Source organism: Ictalurus punctatus, chromosome 17, assembly GCF_001660625.3.
Source record: "Ictalurus punctatus breed USDA103 chromosome 17, Coco_2.0, whole genome shotgun sequence".
NCBI lineage: Eukaryota > Metazoa > Chordata > Actinopteri > Siluriformes > Ictaluridae > Ictalurus > Ictalurus punctatus.
In genome coordinates, this window is record NC_030432.2 from 6,760,330 (window position 1) to 6,778,903 (window position 18,574).

General features: G+C 37.1%; 1 protein-coding gene across 6 annotated transcripts in view; it reads left to right on the forward strand.

The window, feature by feature from the left end:
• The first annotated feature begins 369 nt into the window (after positions 1-369).
• The window catches only part of sytl2b (synaptotagmin-like 2b), a 34,331-nt gene continuing 16,126 nt past the window's right edge, over positions 370-18,574 (forward strand). For 2 of the 6 annotated variants that reach the window (XM_053687554.1, XM_053687551.1), the window contains exons 1-8: positions 370-624; positions 6,317-6,569; positions 8,781-8,932; positions 9,042-9,135; positions 10,863-10,905; positions 11,135-11,225; positions 13,168-14,142; positions 15,245-17,881. In XM_053687554.1, the coding sequence (XP_053543529.1) occupies positions 6,469-6,569; positions 8,781-8,932; positions 9,042-9,135; positions 10,863-10,905; positions 11,135-11,225; positions 13,168-14,142; positions 15,245-17,881 (4,093 nt within the window). In that variant the 5' untranslated portion in view covers positions 370-624; positions 6,317-6,468. The remainder of the gene's footprint in view (positions 625-6,316; positions 6,570-8,780; positions 8,933-9,041; positions 9,136-10,862; positions 10,906-11,134; positions 11,226-13,167; positions 14,143-15,244; positions 17,882-18,574) is intronic. The other 4 variants (XM_017491112.3, XM_053687550.1, XM_053687552.1 and 1 more) reach the window with 4 other exon arrangements.

Sequence of the window (18,574 nt, forward strand, 5' to 3'; positions counted from 1 at the left end):
TCCTGCCTCTGCCCTGTGTATGCTGGAGTTTGCATGTTTTCCCTGTGCTTCAGGGGTTTTTCTCCTTAGCCCAGGTAAGACACTTCTGTCACTGTCTCTGATTCAGGAGTGGCTTCACACTAGGACTGCAACATTTCTATATTATAAATTCTTTATTCTAACATTTTGAGATACTGGATTTTTGATTTCTATGAGCTGTAAGCTGTAATCATCTAGATTAAAACACAAAAGGCTTGAAATATTCCTATTTTCCTGTATTAAAAAAAATAAAGAAAATTTGAACTCTTCTGAATGGAGGAATACAAGACCCATAGAATATCTAGATTTTTTTTTTCTTTTAAAAAAATAAAGTGTCACAATATTTATACATCAGTTTTAACTCAAAATATCACTCAATGTATTGATTGATTTTTGCTTATTTTCTTGAAGGTTATAGCCAGTTAAACGTCTGGACTGGACTTCAAGCAAGGAGACATACAGGCTAGCAAATGCAGGCATAAATGGTTAATACTTCCTTGGTCCGTGTGAAAGCGCCTTCACACACACACACACACACACGCGCGCGCGCGCGCACACAGCTTCTCTGTAAACATACAGCAGGATCTTCTCACAGAGGAGCTGAAGGTAAGTGCTCTCAGTTCATAGTCCAAAAACAAACTGAATAGTTAACAATTAGGAAAAATGATGATGATGAGTTTAGTGCAAAAACCAGACCTGGGGATTTTCCTGTTTAGTGTACAGCATTTAAACATGTTTACCTCAGAGTGTGAATGAACAGTTTGTGGGAATTCAACAGAATTCTGAACAGTTGTCTTTGGGTTAAACTGGTACTGTAACAGGTCAGAGCAACACGGTTCTCTCAGGCTACATCTTTACAGTAAACACCTAAGGTGCTGAATCCACGTTTAACGTGTTCATTTACATTCAGTTAGAGTTATTAACACATGCAGTGCTTCTTTAACGCCTGAGGAGTTTCTCAAATAAAAGTTGAATTCATACAGTACATAATGTTGCTTATTTGTATTCCGTTAACTGATGAACTAGTGGCAGATATGTTAAATGAACAAATGCAGTGTTGTAGTAACATTTACAGTATTAAAAACTGTACAAGTTAGATGGGGACAGTAAAAGAGGGACATAAGATACATTGGAATTTATAAGGGTGCAGTTCGTAGTGTTTTAAATAGTGCTACTAGACCATGTCATTTCAAAGCAGTGATGTGTCCTTCACGAAGGAGTCGTCTCTTTGAACCGAATCTTTTTTTTTAATGAGCTTTGAGAGCTGAGTGATGTGCTGTTACTTTCTGTGTGCTTAAAATCAAAGTCCTACAATTCAAAACATCTTTTCAATATTAGAGCTGTTCGTTGGTGGGGGTGGTGAGATGTGTGTTTGACTTTCAGCTGTGTGTATGAGGCAGCATGACAGAGAGGAATCGATTCACTGATGCTAATTTAAGATGAATATAGTGAAGTGTAGGGGAGGCGATCAGTCATCAGAATAAAATGGAAATATATCACAATGAAGCAAAGACACAACAAGCACTGTAGCGTTATTACATGGATGCTTACTCTTATTTGTCAATTCACATTTTAGAGCCTTGCTGATTTAAGTAATAATTTTAATATATTTTATAAAATGCAAACAATGTTCTTTTGTTAATTAAAAGCTAGAATATGAAAGAATAATCACTGCACGTACAGAAATGTCACAGTTAATTATTATTAAACTGTCTGGGGGTCAAAAGAGTCAGTTCTTATTGGCTAACTGAGTCAAATGATATGACTCGACTCTCTCAAGAGCCAGAATTCCATTCAATATTTCAGTGGCAACTTTTTTGAGAAGGTCCTGGGTGAAGCCTGCAGATGGAGCGGGGCTGCACTTTTGGGTGGGGCAACATGTGTTGCTCCACCCATAACTGGTCTTATTGATTAGTGGCAATGTAATGACGTCAACCCTAATCCCTAACATTATGGGCGGAGTGAAACATGTAGGCCCACCCAAAAGTGCAGCCCTGTCCGTTCTGCAGGCTGCAGACATTTTTCAGCCTATTTGTTTCCCCTAAAATTAGCTCCGCCCCTGCGGTTTTATGCTCCGCAATTTGCAATAGAGAACGCGAACAATTCAGTAATTTTTATTTATGTATACTTTTTCGACAGAATCCACTCTAGTGCCTACATGCATTTATTTTTGCTTCATGTTGCATTTGTAACAGACCACTTCAGAGCATATCAAACAGTTCTGCCTGTTAGAGATTAATGGACCATTTAAATAAACGTTCAATTTTCCACACAAATTTTAAGAGAATCTTAACAAAAAAAGCCTGAAAAGGTCATTTAAATAATTATTTAACCACAATTTATAAACAAATTCTCATTCCTCTTCAGTAAACACTTTATCCTGGATGGATTTAGAGCATATTCTGGGAATACTGGGTGTGAATGGGACACCAGTCAATCACAGGGCACCATGCACACTCATTCAAAATTTTATTCACATCTAGGGCAATTTAGTGCAGCCAGTCCACCTATCAGTATGTTTTTGGGATGTGGGAGGAGCTGGAGACCCCAGAGGAAATGAGATTAAAAAAAATTAATACAAACAATTTTATATACACTATATGGCCAAAAGTATGTAGACACCTGACCCGTTGCACATTGGGCATTAATTATGGCATAATGGTCCCTCCTTGATTCTATAACAGCATTCATTGTGCCCAGAAATGTTCAGCGGGGTTGAGGTCAGGGATCTGTGCAGGCCACTTGAGTTCTTCCACTTCAACCTTGGCAAACCACATCTTTAAGGACCTCACATTATGCACAGAGGCATTGTCATGCTGGAACAGGTTTGGACTAGGCTGCTTAGTTCCAGTGAACTTATCTTATCTTATTCCTAAGCATACAAAGACGTTCTAGAGAAATGTGTGCTTCTAACTTTATGGCAGTTAGGGTAACAGTTTGGGGAAGGCCCGGATCTGTTATGAGGGTTATGATGTTAAGTTGTTAACATACCTTTTAGCTGTGTAGTGTATTATTACCTGTCGGACTTAGTCATGTAAATACAAATACATTACAGGACAGGTAATAATTGCAATTTAATACAAGAAATAGATTTTCAAAAATCTTTTGTGGAATTTTAATTCATTTAAATTAATTCATTCATCTATATCCTAGTTAGAGTCTGTCCTAAGAACACTGGGCACAAGGCCTTCTTTTCCCTAGTAGGAATCACTGGAATCACAAAGCAGCAAGTAAAACATGTTAGTTTATGTACTGTGTTTGAATGATAGAGATCCATGAAAATCATGAAACGAATCAAACCGAACACCAAACTTGCTTCCCTTGAACAAGAAAAATTTACACGAGTCATTGATGAAATGTTGTGGAATACAGTTGTTTAATCAGATATTACTTTTATCCTCTTACTGAGGATACTTCCTAGTCCACATTGCTTTTATTACAGTGTAAAAGAAGTTTTGTCTTCTATGCTAACTTTATTAGCTAGCTAGGCTAGGAGTTAGCTAAGTTACAGAACTGTAAAGCTTTAAAGAGCAAGTCCTGATATTATGGAGGTATCTTCAAAAATTGTTTTATACTGATAAGGGGAGTGATGTGTCCATCCTAGTCTGGAGTCTATGGCACAGTATCATATACACATTCACACACGCTTGCATTTATTCACACTAGGGCAATTTTCTTTCTCAGAAACAGAGAATATGTGAAACCCCACACAGACAGTAACCTGATCCTGTGAGGCAGTAACTGTACCAGATTAGCAGATATTTGAGGGCTTTTGTAAGGACAATGCTCTAGCTTCAACTTACAGCAGTCTACACTACATTGCATTTTATCAGGTAAAGCTCCCATATAGGTCACTTTGTACACATTTATATACATTTAGTGACTATAGTCCCTCTGGTGCCATTCACAGTATTTCATTCTCTCTTTACCCCATCCATCAAGATAAAGACACTTCCAAAGAACCAGCTAATACAATATGTCTGACCTAATATTATTTACAGGTCGACCTTTGTCAATATAGCAGTGACACTGTCATGATAGTGGCATGTTGGCGGCTGTTACACTGGCATGAGTGTATCAGGCTCCTGAACCTACCAACCAGAATAATTACCTGTCTACCAGAAGCAAAGCAAGCTTAGCCTCGGTATTCAGTTTCCTTCTCAGGCCTCTCTAGCAATGAAGACTGATGCTGATGTTTATGTACCTTCCCATTTCTTTCTGTATACTGCATACTTTCTGTATACCATTTTCTGCTTCAGACTTTATTTTCTTATTATTATCTTTGTTAAACATCGGAACGTCTTGGTCTGTCAGTCTTCTCTGCCATTGCTTCAAGATATACTCCACCAGAATCCCAATTGTATCTTCTCTAAAAAATTCCCACACACATGACATAGAAGAATAAGTATAAAGAAGTCATTATAATTCATAAACAGCCATTATTATGCATTAACCATTACAATGTTTTTTGCAATGATATATGCACCAAAACATTTTTGTCCTTTCTAGGTAGAGTACAGAGAAGGTTTTATTTATCCCTTTATATGTCAGACATGTGATGTGTTTACGCCATCAATAACATTTTTATGTACTGAAGCTGATTTTCTGGGAAATAAAGGACAGAAGCATCAAAGCCCAGAAATAAACCTCATTAATGTGTTAGTGAAATGTAATTAAAGGTGCATGCTAAGCCATAAATACTCAAAATGTTTTGCTTGTATCCAATTATATCACTTATTACAGCAAACTAGCTTAAGTGCATTATTATCTTCACACTGTCTTCAGCTTTAACTTTTTAGAGATATAGAGATACATGTTTTATAACACAATGTAATGGCCATCAGTCAATACATTTTGGTTTATTGTATTAAATCTAATTTGTCCAGACGGAAAGTCATGACCGAGTGGTAAAATATCAAATATGGAGGGAAACATGGTCCCATGATTTGTACTCAAGCTGAGAGTTGGGTTTTTCGTTTTCTATTTTCTTCTGATTTCAATCACATTGGATCCAATGAATTTTTTTTGTTGCTGTAATTAAAGTATTATGTTATATTTCTTTGTCTGAAGATAATGGGTTCCATTTATATAGTGCCTATTTCTATAGCACTCAGTGGTATGCCCGTCATTAATGTCAGTCTGATCTATAGATACCACCAACAGACCAAAATTGGCGGCCCTTAGTCCGTGCCTGAGTCCGTGCAGGGGGTGTAGGGCTCAAAAAGATAAGGTGCTGTGTATGTGAGAATTAAGGTGCAAGACTTTACTAATTAATTTACTAATTAAATGAGTATTTATTAACCTATTGTTGGCTCTATCAAATACCAAAATACCAAAAACAGTCATCAGAAATCTAAGGTACAATAAAATAAATAAATAAAACAAACCTTCCCTGTGGAATGTGTGGAGCAACCTATAGTAAACAAACATTTGCTATTGTGACCTGTCAGACCTCTAATGTATTTGGAATGATGAATGTATACTCAGAGTTCTCATTAGCAAAGCGATGCATTCACTGCATTCACAGTGGGGGAAAAGTCACACGTCCTCAGTCATTAAGCAACAACCACTCTTTAAAACATGTGCCGTAGTACATACATATACACATATAATATGTTTTCATTCTCATTATATTGCTGTTCTGTTTGATCATGCTGTAAAACTGAGCAAATATCATCTTTGCCATTGTTGCACAAATATTTGTTCAGCTAACAGACATGAGACATACTTTAGTTCTGAATGTTAGGTGTTGGGTTGTGGCTCATGGAATGTTTTATTATCTGAAGCAGGTGTAACTCATTAAAATTTTTAGTGAGTCCTAACTTGTTTCAAAAAGTCAATCATTAAAAATTAGGTAATAAATGGTACTACTCAGGGGTCATTGAAAATAGAAAGGTAGACCTTGCACATCATGGCTTTAAGTTCTATACTGTATGGACTGCTGGTGCATATTTAAATATATTGTGCTAATGTATATTTGTTATATCGTATATGTAAAAATCAGTCTGTACAGGATTTGCTGGTAAATGAGATCTTTTTGCTGTACTTATGTTTTGGCACATGTGAGTCGAAGCAGGCTTTGGCGGAATGCATGTTGTGATGACATCACATGACGTGTCTTGTGTCTTGTTGTCAATTGAGTATACGGTTTGAATTGCATTAAGATTCAGTCATGTGCTTTCTTGGCCGCGGCTGAATAATCATTATATTTGTCTGTTGTTAAAAAGGTTGTCTGACCAGTTGGTCAGGGGTTCATGACAGTGTTGAATCTTACCTATTCTGGCTTTGTGTTTTGTAGATGGTGCTGTACAGTAGTGTGTGATGAAAGATTTTAAAGGCCAGAACTGGAAACAAACCACAGTACAAGCACTAGTGCCTTCCAAGAGGACATCATTGTTTTCCCCATAAGCGTGAAGAACGTTAGGAAGATTTAGTACTGAACTGCTTATCATGATAGACCTGAGCTACCTGACTGAGGAGGAGCAGGAGGCGATTATGGCGGTGTTACAGAGGGACGCAGAGCTGAAGAAGGCAGAGGAAGAACGAGTCAAGTAAGTCCCCCCTAGCGATATTGAACATAATTAGATCCTAAACAAAACGTTTTGCTCTCTTGAGCAGAACAAGCCAAAGTGAAAAAAAAAACTGATGTTTGTCTTGTAATGTAATAAAGCTCGGTCTGATCTCTACCTCTTATCACTCACAGGACTGCTTCAGGGTGAGTCAGCTAATTACATTACCTTCGGCTTTACATGAAAAACATTCATATGGTGCTAAAATGTCCATATGGGTGAACCAGAAGTGGTTCTCTACTTTGTTACTAAGTGAACCATATTGAAAAGCCAGTACTAAACAGACTGCACATGTAATGGAAGAATATGGACATAAAAGGAGGAATGCAGAAACTGGCCACAACTAGGTGATTTCTTTGCTTTGCTCAATCATGGATAAAAGGATTAAGTCTACCCTAGTGGAATAATTGCCCTGCCCATTTCACATGACCAGCATAGTTTCCCGTAAATTGAGAATCTATTCTACTGGCCATGTCCAGATGCATGATTTGAATCAAATTGCTTTGATTTACTGCTATGGCTCACTTTTTGCATAACATTTTGTGTTATGACCTTTTAAAAATGATTTTGGACCATGTCATACAGTCAGTTTTATGATTGTGTTGAGTTAAAGGAATGTCACTGTAGTTAAGAGAAAATCAGTTTTAATTTTCATTTTCAATTATTTAAAAATAGTTAATAATTAACTAATTAACAATTCATAGATATTACTCTTTTTTTAGTTTAAGAATTTTGTTTTTACAATTAAATTAAGACGTTAAGTTCGGAAACATGGTACCTCTGGGGCAACAAGTAATAATGCTGTAGTTGAATGTAATTTTTCTGTCGTGACAAGCTGTTCTCTATCTTTATTAAGCAAACATAATTGTCTCAGACAGTGTCAATAATGTTAGTCATTCAGGATGCTCAAGAGCAGATGGGAATTGCTTGTGTTCAGTTTAATGGAATTTTATGTTATATGTCTCAATATTTATTTTTGTACAACCCCAATTCTGAAAAAGAGGAAAAAGACCATCCAAGCTGTTATCAACATCAGGCCCAAAAACCAGCATCTCTAATGGTATGTGGGCGTGTCAGTGCCCATGGCATGGGTAACTTGCACATCTGTGAGGGCAGTATTAATGCAGAAAGATATGTACACATTTTGGAGCAACATATGCTGCCATCCAGAGCAGGACAACGACAAACCACATTCTGCCCGGATTACAAGCGCATGGTTGCGTAAGCAGAGAGTGTGGGTGCTAGCATGGCCTGCCTGCAGTCCTGACCTGTCTCCGATTGAGAATGTGTGACGCATTATGAAGTGCAAAATAAGGCAACGAAGGCCCTGTACAGTTGCAGCTGAAGAAATGCGTAATGGATGAATGGGGGAAAATTTAAACTTAATCAGCGCCCAAATGCCTAATAAGTGTTATTAAAAGAAAAGGTGATGTTACACAGGGTAAAAGGTCAACTGTCCCAACTTTTTTGGAGTGTGTTGTAGTCATCAGATTTGAAATGAGTGTATATTTTCAAAAATAAATTAAATTCACAAAGTAAAACATCAAATAATGTTTTAATAATGTGTTTGCAATATAGTACAGGGTGAATTGAATCTTAAAATGAGTCTTTTTTTTTGCATTTTCCATACTGTCCCAACTTTTGCGGAATTAGGGTTGTACACTGAAATAGAACCGCTGCAAGTGGCTAACTATTTCCATCAATTAATGACGAACAGTATATACTAAAACTATGCATTAATAAATAACGTGCCAAACAGAAAATCTCACTTTGTATTTAATTTTGAAGAAAAAATTAAAACCATGCCTTTTTGTGACATTCTGAATGAGATAATATGTTTTCTGTTCTAATGCTGATGTAGTAAACAAATTTGTGGCTCTTGGAATGTGTGGTATTTGTCCTTACCTAACTTGTAGTACACAAATAACTGTTAAGCCTTTGTAAATTTGTGAGCAATTAAAAATATATTGTATTAAACTTTAAGGTTTATTCCCATATACGGAGACAAGATGTCAAGGTCTCGACGCAAATGTCAGTCAGGCAGAAGAGCTTGTTAGAGTTAGATGGATTGCATAATGACTTCCATGCACAAAGCAAACAAAATACTAGTAATAATTGCAAGCATTTCTTGTGCTCCCCTGACTGTGTTGACATCTTCAAATTGTTTTTACTTATTTTCTATTTGCATATTAGGCATTTGCAAAAGCAAGGCCCTGAGGAGGGCAAATTGAAGTACATCACAGGGGAGTGGTTTTATGAGGCAAAGTCTCAGAGACACCAGGACAGAATTCACGGCTCAGATATCATCATGGCTTCCATGAAACAGAAGAAACCCATGACATTAGGTGAGTTTCATAGCATTAAACACCCAGAAATAAGTTCTGTGCTGGAGTAAACAGTTACAAACAGACACAAATGTAACCTTATCTGCAATAACGTTTGTCTTCTCTTTAGAGTTTTTGACACAGTCATGGAGAGAGCAACCCAGTAAAACTAATAACGATCTCTTGACACCACAACCAAAATCAACAGACCATCTAAAGGAAAGGTGATAAATAATCTTCCAGAAATCAGAAAAGTTTTTCCTACTTCAGTCCTACCTTGTCTGCTTAATTTGGCACTGTTAGTTTAAAAAAAAATAAATAAAAAAAATACATTAAGGGCATTATGGACAATAAGTTCATATAGTATGCATCATCCACTGCTTGTAGAGATTAGTCTAACTAATATACTTGCCAGCACTCTGTATTTGTTAGTTAAAGTGGAATTTAAAGTTATACCCTTTCCTCATGCCAGAGAATTTTGTGCAATGTAAGAAATTGCTGTTTGAGTAGCTCCCTCCTCTCCTACTTTGTTCATGTGTGTTTTTGAGGTGTGGAAATCTTGTGATTCGAAGTACCGTATGACTCAAACAAGAGTCAACAGAGGCGTTTGCATAACATGTTGTCAGTAGACCTTAGTCTTAAAAGCTTCTTTTTTATTGCTATGCATGTAAATAAAACTGCACTGATCAGGATATTAGATTTAGTGAAAAGATATTTGAGGTAAACATCTAGAACTACATACAGCTGAAAATTTTGAATCAACAGTTTGATTCTTGATTACTTAAATGAACATTAAATAAGTCTTTTTTTCTTCTTCTTTTTTTTTTTTTTAATATGGGTTAATATGATATTTTTCCAAGTATAGTTTTGTCTGAATGAAGGCATTCTGACTCAGTTTGGCACTTGACACTGAATCTTAATTTACATGTACACTATATGGCCAAACGTTTGTGGACGCCTGACCATCACATCCATATGTCATTTTTGAACATCCCATTCCAGATTTAGTCCACCCTTGCTGTTGTAATAACCTACACTCTTCTGGGAATGCTTTGTCTTCCACTATATGGAGATTTGTCCATTCAGCCACAAGAGCATTAGTGATGTCAGGCACTGATGTCAGGTGAGAAGGTCTGGATTATTCTGAATTATACCAGGAAAATATGAGGACATCTGTATGTGATCTGAATCGCAAAAGAAAGTGGGTCATGCAGCAAGACAACAACGCCAAGCACACAAGACGTTCTACCAAAGAATGGTTAAAGTACAATAAATGTAATGTTTTGGAATGGCCAAGTCAAAGTCTTGAGCTTAATCCAACAGAAATGTTGTGGAAGGATTCATCTACTTTTAGGACTTTTAGGTTATATTATATTATAAATGCAGATATATAGAAAATTCTAAAGGATTCACAAACTTTTAAGCACCTCAGTATGTTTTATGAGCCTTGCTTTCTGAACAGGGGGCATTGCCATGCTGGAATATGTTGAGGCCCATTAATTCCAGTGAAGGGAAATTGTAATGCTACAGCATAAAAGGACATCACAGTTTGGGAAGGCATAAATGTGGGTGTGATGGTCAGGTGTCCACAAACTTTTGGCCATATAGTGTATATAATGTAATCCAAGGTTCATGTGCATACATGGAGTATTACTTCAAAAAGCATGGAATTTAAAGACACTCCTTTCCAGATATGGACATGTATGGAAATACCTTTAGAATACTTATTTTTTTCTAAATAATTTTAGAAATGAACATGAATTTTTTCGCAAATTGTTTTCTACAAGAGCATTCCAAACAGACATTCACATGTTTTATCTTTACATGATACAGTTAAAGACCATAAAAGAAATTGTAGCAAGAAATCTGAACAAGTCAAGGAAAGGTTTAAAAAAAATAAATAAATCAACCCCAATGATTTGCATATTCACACTACTTCTCTTTGTGTAAGTAACAGGAGACGAACAGACATTCAGCAAGAAAGAGTAAACAGGGTAGGCAAACTGCTTACTGTTCACTATAAAGCTATATTTTTCCACTGACTATTTTGTAAGCATTGAAACAAATTAGCCTCTTTTGTAAAATTTTATTTATTGTTGATTCGACACATTTAGCTTTTTACTTCATTGGAAGATCAACATGTTCTATAAAGAATTTTTAATAATATACACCATTCTTAATAAAATCTTGCTCTACTCTTACTTTTTCTTCTTTTGTTTCCAGCAAAGGCACAATCCGTTTAATAATGTGCCACTTGATCTAGACTTTGATCCAACTAATGGAGGCTCAGTGCCTGAACTTAAGAATCCACCAGGTACAGGTTTCATACCTTATTATCAACTATATGAAAAACATGGTGTTGCCAGTTTATTAGGTATACCTATCTAGTAGCATGTTTGACCTCATTTGACTTTTAGAACAGCATGAATTTACATACGCTTGGATCTACCAAGATGCTGGATATGTTGTACAGGAATAATGTACAATGTAGAAATGATTGTGTTTACTTCTTTCTGCAAATATCATAAGGAAAAGAACTCAGAACTCATGCACCTAGGTTTCTGGGATGCTATGCACTCCAGTTTTGAATTCAGATATGATTTGCCTTGTGGTAGCCTTGTGGTGTCCAACGGTTTGTGCACTGACTGGGTGCATATTTCTTAGTAATTTAATAAATTCCAGCTAAAAAACATACAATCCAAACGTTAATGGCCAAGTATCATAGAAAAATGGACATTTAATTGGACATTAAATTTCAGTTGACTAGACCATCATCAGTGCATAAAAATCACACAAAGTCTTAAATATCACCTAACAATCACCAACGATAAATTAATGAACACTGAATAATTTGTCAACAAGAAATATAATTATATTTGCCAATGAGAAGAATTTTTATCGTGAGCCATACTATACCATACCCTATCAACTGAGCTTTTCCAACACTTCATTAGTAGTCAGCAAGAAGTGTGACTCATCCAATTCACCAATGACTACAATCTTTATATTATAACATAAAGGTTATCAAGATAGATGCATAAATAAATATCTTAATATGCAGACATGTTCATTAAAAATACAACCTTCATTAAAATAATCAAATGCAGACATTTGGCCATTTTGAGCGCATCCACTTTTGAAGTGCAAATGTATTTCCTGAAATTCATAGAATATTTACTAGACTTTCCAGTCACATTAGAAAATGCTTTCGTGTGCACTTTGTGTACCTAATAAACTGGCAGCTTTGTGTATACATATACACACACCAACCACTTGTTTAGGAACACCCGTATACCTACTCATTCATGGAATTGTCCATTTACCTACTGTAATCATGGGGCTGCAGCACAATGCAGAAAATCATGAATCAGGTCAAGGGCTTCAGTTAATGTTCACATTAAATTTCAGAATGAAGGCAAAATGTGATCTCAGTAGCATGGTTCTTGCTGCCAGATGGGCTGGTTTAAGTATTTCAGAAACTGCTGATCTCCTAGGATTTTCATGCCCAACAGTCTCTAGAGTTTGCCTAGAGTGGTGCAAAAAAAAAAAAAAAACATCCAGTGAGTGTTAATTCTGTGGGCAGAATCGCCTTGATAGAGAGGTCAAAAAAGAATAGCCAGACTGGTTTGAGCTAGCAAGAGGGCTATGATAACACAAATGACCACTCTTTACATCCATGATGAGCAGAAAAGTATTAAATTATGGACAAACATCAAACCTTTGGTTACAGCAGAACACCACACCAGGTTCCCACTCCTGTCAGCCCAGAACAGGAATCTCAGTTTACATTGGGAATAGGCTCATTAAAACTGGGCAGTTGAAAAAGACCAGGTGACCTGCAGAACCTCTTCTCACTGGATGTCCTTTGTTTTTTTTTCACCATTCTGTGTAAACCTTTGTGTGTGAAAATCCCAGGAGTTCCTACAATATTCAAACCAGCCTGTCTGGCATCAGTAACCATGACACAGTCAGAATCACTAAGATAAAATTTTTTCTCTCTTCTGATGTTCTGAGGTGAACATTAACTGAAACGTTGACCTGTATCTGAATGATTTAATGTACTGCGTTGCTGCCACATGATTGGCTGATTAGATAATTGCATGAATGAGCTGGTGTCCATGTGTTCCTAATAAAGTGTCTCAGTGAGTGTATAAATAAAGTTACTTGGTTAGAACCTGGTTCATGGATGTAAGTTATTAAGTATGACTGTTTCAGTTAGTGGTGGTTTACTTATATTTACTTGCATACCTCTCCAGCAGAAGTGCTACCTTCACTAGAGACTCATGAAGGATCAGAAATAGAAGCCAAGACCAAAGTGGGTGATATTTTACAAGAAACAGCCCCTCGTCAAAAACCTGTGCCAAAAAAACGAACGAAGCTTTTTAAGCTTGAGAACTTGGTTGCGGACAGCACCAGCTCTACCTCCACCCAGAGTGTGTCTACAAGTTCTTCTGTGTCCACACAAAGTGTGTCTGCAAGCTCCAGCAACAAGTCCCCTGTGTCCACCCAGAGCATGTCTACAAGCTCAGACAGCAGGTCTACTCTGTCCACTCAGAGCATGTCTACAAACTCAGAAATCAGATCCCTTCCACCAAAAAGTATCCTCAAACACAGTTCCAGCTGCAGCTCCAATGACTCCAACATCAAAAGCCAGCTACCTCAACCACTCAAATCCCTCAGTAGGTTTCCCACAAAGACTGGTCCTGAACAAATTCTTGAAGAGAATGCAATAACCCAGGAGAGGATAGAAGAGTCTTCTCTCAATTTAAAAGACAAAGAAGCATTGAAGCCAACTTCACCACTGAAGTCTACCTTTCCAAAGTCACGACTGCCAGTCCGATCCTCATTGCTATTAAATAATCCAACACAGGCAGCTCAAGAGAAGCCAAAAATTCAGCCACGATTGAGTCTGAGTTCTAGCACACAGTCAAATGATGAACAAAAAACAACAGACATACTGCATACAAAGCAAAAATGTGAAAATAGTTTAAATTGGTCAGTCTCTGCAGAAACAGAAAAACAAAATATAGCTGATGGTGTAATGAAAGAACCTCTGTCCAATTCTAGAACAAGGCTCTGGTCACCATTTGAATCCCTGTTAGCCAAGCCATTAAATGAGAGCGCTACCATTGAAATCTTACCTAAGAACATGGAGAAAGACGACAGTAAGACATCCAAGAAGGAACATGAAAAGACAGAAGAAAAGGGGGCCCATCCTTTGGACAACACAGGTATGAGCAACTATATTATTCTGTTTTTCAAAAATTGGTTATAAGATGTGCTATTAGAAGGTGTCTTCACCAGTATTGGGGAGAAGCTAGCTACAAGTAATGAGCCTACTAGCTTTTATGAATTAAACAAATCGCAGTGTTCAAACTATTGTTGATCCAAATTCAATACTTATGTAATTATAATCAGTGTGTGCCCCGTAGGATAGATTCTTTTAGTAATGAAACCAAGACTGTCAAACATCCATGGCCATATTAATGTTCATGAACGTGAACATGCATGGTTTTTTTAACCTATGCAAAGGGAAAATGAGAATACTGTCGACATTCAAGACTTTAAGCACCAATTTAAGGTAAATCACATAAAGGTGGACAACTTGTTATGTTATTATTATTGTTGTTGATTAACTAGCTAGTTAAGTTATGAGGGTGATCAGGAGTGATAGCATTTGGGTGATACTAAAAGTAGTATTTTCTGCCTAATAGCTAATGTCAGCCAATATGAAATAACAAGCAAAGATGTCAAGCATTATTAACATCTTGCACCAAATGCCACTAATTAATTCAATATTATATGGATTACCTTATGCCCATTAATCTTAACTACTTAGATAGTTAGATATAACCAGAAACTAACTGAACAGAGTAGTGGATCGATCCTTTTGGGTGTCTGTTCCTTTTTTGACATTTGTTGTTTTACATTTATTTAATGTTAACTGCTTCTTACTAAGTGTGGTTTACAAACAGAAAATCAAAATCTCTTTGGCATACCCTGTAACGTGCATCAACATTTTTATTTTGTGCAATAAAAAAGCTGTACAATGAAATGAAAATGTCAGTTGATTTTCCTCAGTTTGAGAAAGTAGCTATAGTGAAGTTAGCTACGTTTCTAGTAGCTTGTAGTGTAACTAGGTACTTGTTAAAATGTAGTTCAGCTGTAGTTTAGTTACAGGTACTTCAAATCACAAATATCAGTTGCAAAGTAGCATCATCAACACTGGCCTTCACATACAATCTATGGTTGATAAATTGTTGTTTTATATTAACCAAAATATATCATAGTTTTTATTTCTTTTTTAATCAATAATATATTGCATTTTTTCAGCTCAATTTGTATATGAAGCCAGCAACCCAACTAATGCCACCAATAAGACTGATGCTTCACCTGTGGCACATGAAAGTGACTACAGGCCACGTCCATTCAATAAAAAGATAACTAGAGACACAAACATGAAAACAGTGGATTGCAAAGATCCTCTCATGGTGAATTGCCATTCTCCCAAAGCCTCTGAAGGACAGGGAGACTCCATTGCTAAAGTTCTAGAATGGTTCAGCAGGAGCTCAGACAGCAGTGATCAACATGACTGTGAGGACATTATGCAAAACACTGAGGATGATATCAATATAGAGGACATTGACATTGAAGATGAGATCAATTCAAGACCCAAACCAGAGAACAATGTTTACTTGATCATTCCAAGACATAGGGATGAGGATAATGCTATGGTGAATGATATATTTTTCAAAGAGAGAGATTTAGCAGTAGAGCTGAATGTGGATAAGAAAGAGCCTTCTATAAATTCTCAGGATGTTAAGGAACTAATTGTTCAGACTAAGCCACTGAACAGGGAAGCACTTCCTACCATGGGATCATCCACTCTATTCAGCCACAGATCAACACAGGACACCTCTAATAGACTGTTGGACCCTCAAAAAACAACTCCAAAAGAGAAAGTGCTAGAGACAGCTAGCAAAAAAGAAGAAAGCAGAAATGCTGACAAGACAGGAATTCCAGACAGTAAACCCACTCAACATGAACTGGCAGACCTTGAGGAGAGTCATTCACCAGAAATTGCCAATTTGAGGTCAGTGTGTGATAGAGGTACCACTGAGGTATCAAGGATGCTAGTGAGTAAACCAAACATAAATTCTGAAAAGGAAAATCTTGACCAAAATAATGCTGTCAGGAAGGTGACTGAGTATGAAGAGGAACCAACTAAAGTTGACATTATACAAAAATATTCAGTACTTGAGAACCAGGAACAATCACAGCTAAAGGACATTTCTAATGTAGATGAGATACAAGCTGATGACATCACCTATGAACATTTAAATAAAAAAGAAGCTAGTGTCAGAGATAAAGCAAAAGATATGCAAGCACCAATGAGTAATATAAATCAAATGAAAGATATAATGGCTCTGAGAACCACCTCGGACAAAGATGGTATGAAACTTTTGGGCCAAAAATCCTCATCTTCACTAGACTTTGGGCTCCAGATAGGAGACCACAGCAATGAAAATGTTGGAGAAAATGTTAATAGTAGTGAGGAAGGACATACGAATGCAGCAGAACTAGATCAAAAAGTAAAGACAGAGGAAAAAGATTCACAGCTAAAACCTCCACCAACATCTGGTGTTCACTCACAGCAAGAAAATCCTGTCCCATTAGCAAAGCAAAGCAGGCAGCAACAAGACATCAGGGCAGAAAGGATAAAAGAGCTCAAATCATTCTGGGAAAGAGAGAAATTGCAATCAAAGATATGTATGAAATCAACAGCAGCAAATGACACAAACTCATCTGTGACATCTACAAAGCTGAATAAAAGGTTCACCAAATCAGAATATGATCTTAGATCCATTGGCACAGAATCAGAGGCAGAAACTGCTAATTTTACAGTTGTTCCGCTACGAGACAGAATAGAGAAGGCAGTCACAGGAGAAGGTATGAACAGAGTACAGTTCAAGATGCTCCGTGACTTCTGGGCAGGAACTAGCAAGCAGTCATCCAATTTTGAAAACAAAATTCAAAACCCATTAAGTCATGAAGTTAGTCATGGAAAAACTCATGAAAAGGTAACTCATCATGAACTGGTGGATGCAAAGCACTCTTTCAATCAAAATGTTTGCCCAAACCAGTCAGATAAAGGGTTTGGAAATGATAGTGAAAATGCTATGCCTCCAAAGACAGACAGAGGGCTCCAATCACCTTTAAAAGAGAAAACTGTTGTCAAATATCCTGATACTGGTACCACAGCTAACTTGAATATCTCTCCAGCTGAGCCTGCTGTTCTGAGACCATCCCATTGTCCTCAGCCAAATAGTGGCTCACAGTTATCTCCTAAAGATCCAGCATCTCGTAAATGTCCAGGGATGCTCAATAAAGAATCACTGCAGCACACTAGAGGTAGTGGCAAAGGAAGAGTAAATTCACTTCGACGTGCCACCAGCATGTTTGCAATAAACATGGAAAGTCAAGGTCAAGATTTACCCTTGCAGTCCAAGAAAATATCTGAGACACTCCTCCCACAGCTTGGACATACAACAGAAAGTACTGTGGTACCATCCACAAAAACACCTGAAGCTAATTTAGAGGTGAAAAAGTCTCCAGAAATCACCAAGAATAAGCATAAAGCCATTGACAAAAGCACTTCTGAGGATTCTGATTCTCAACCACTTGCCAGGTCTTTTGTTCCACGAGACTACCAGCATTACCTGGGAATCACAGAAAACAGAAGCAAGCACATTTCTCCCCAAGTTAAAGAGCAGATAAGTGAATTAGTCTGCACCTCATTTCAGACAGGTAGCGTGAGGTGCTCTCCTGAGCAAGCTGACACTCCCCTAGACTCTGCAGAACTTTGTACCAGCAGAGGGATCATGGGACTGCGACCCAGTGCACATGCTGGTGAAGAGACCTTAAACAGAGTTGATTCCTTCTCTGGGACAAGTGGGAACTGTGTGAACTGTGAGACATTTTTTTCTTGTTTCCAAAACTTTACTGATAGAATGTTTAATGTTTATAAAAAGACAAAGTAGTTGCTTTAAACAGCTGCAGGTGAAGTGTAACTCAAAATCCAAATTGAATTGTTAGGAAAAAGCTGCAAAACTCACCCTGTCTAAAATAATGACACTTTACTGGGTTATAAACATTAGATTTTAGTCCATATGAAGGCCTTGTGAGTGGGCTGAGTGTTGCAGTGTATTGTATAAAAATCATGTTAAATGTTCTCAAAAATATTACATTTTAATGTTGTTAAGTTTAGGGGGATATTTAAAATTAAATACTTTTCCCCATAATTCACATTTTTACCAGCTCAAAGAATTTGACAGCTGTGAATGGATATCACATGGCATGCAATTTGTTGTTCCTTTTCAACATAGCATGAGCTACACGCTATTGGAAATGCCCTCGCGCATGACCGGATCTGAAGCTTATGTAACATCATGCCTATTTATAGGCCTGCCGTGATCAGGTGACATGGCAATTAATCGTGTCACGTGAACTGTGCTGTCAGCCTTATTATCTTAAAGCGAGACTGCATGGCAGTCGTTTGTGTAATATGCGCAAAGACTCTTCATTTCCTCTCTATCTTTTTTTTTAAAAAAGAAAGAAAAATCTCTTTACTTTTCTGTCCCTTTAAAAAAAGAGAGAAAAGTA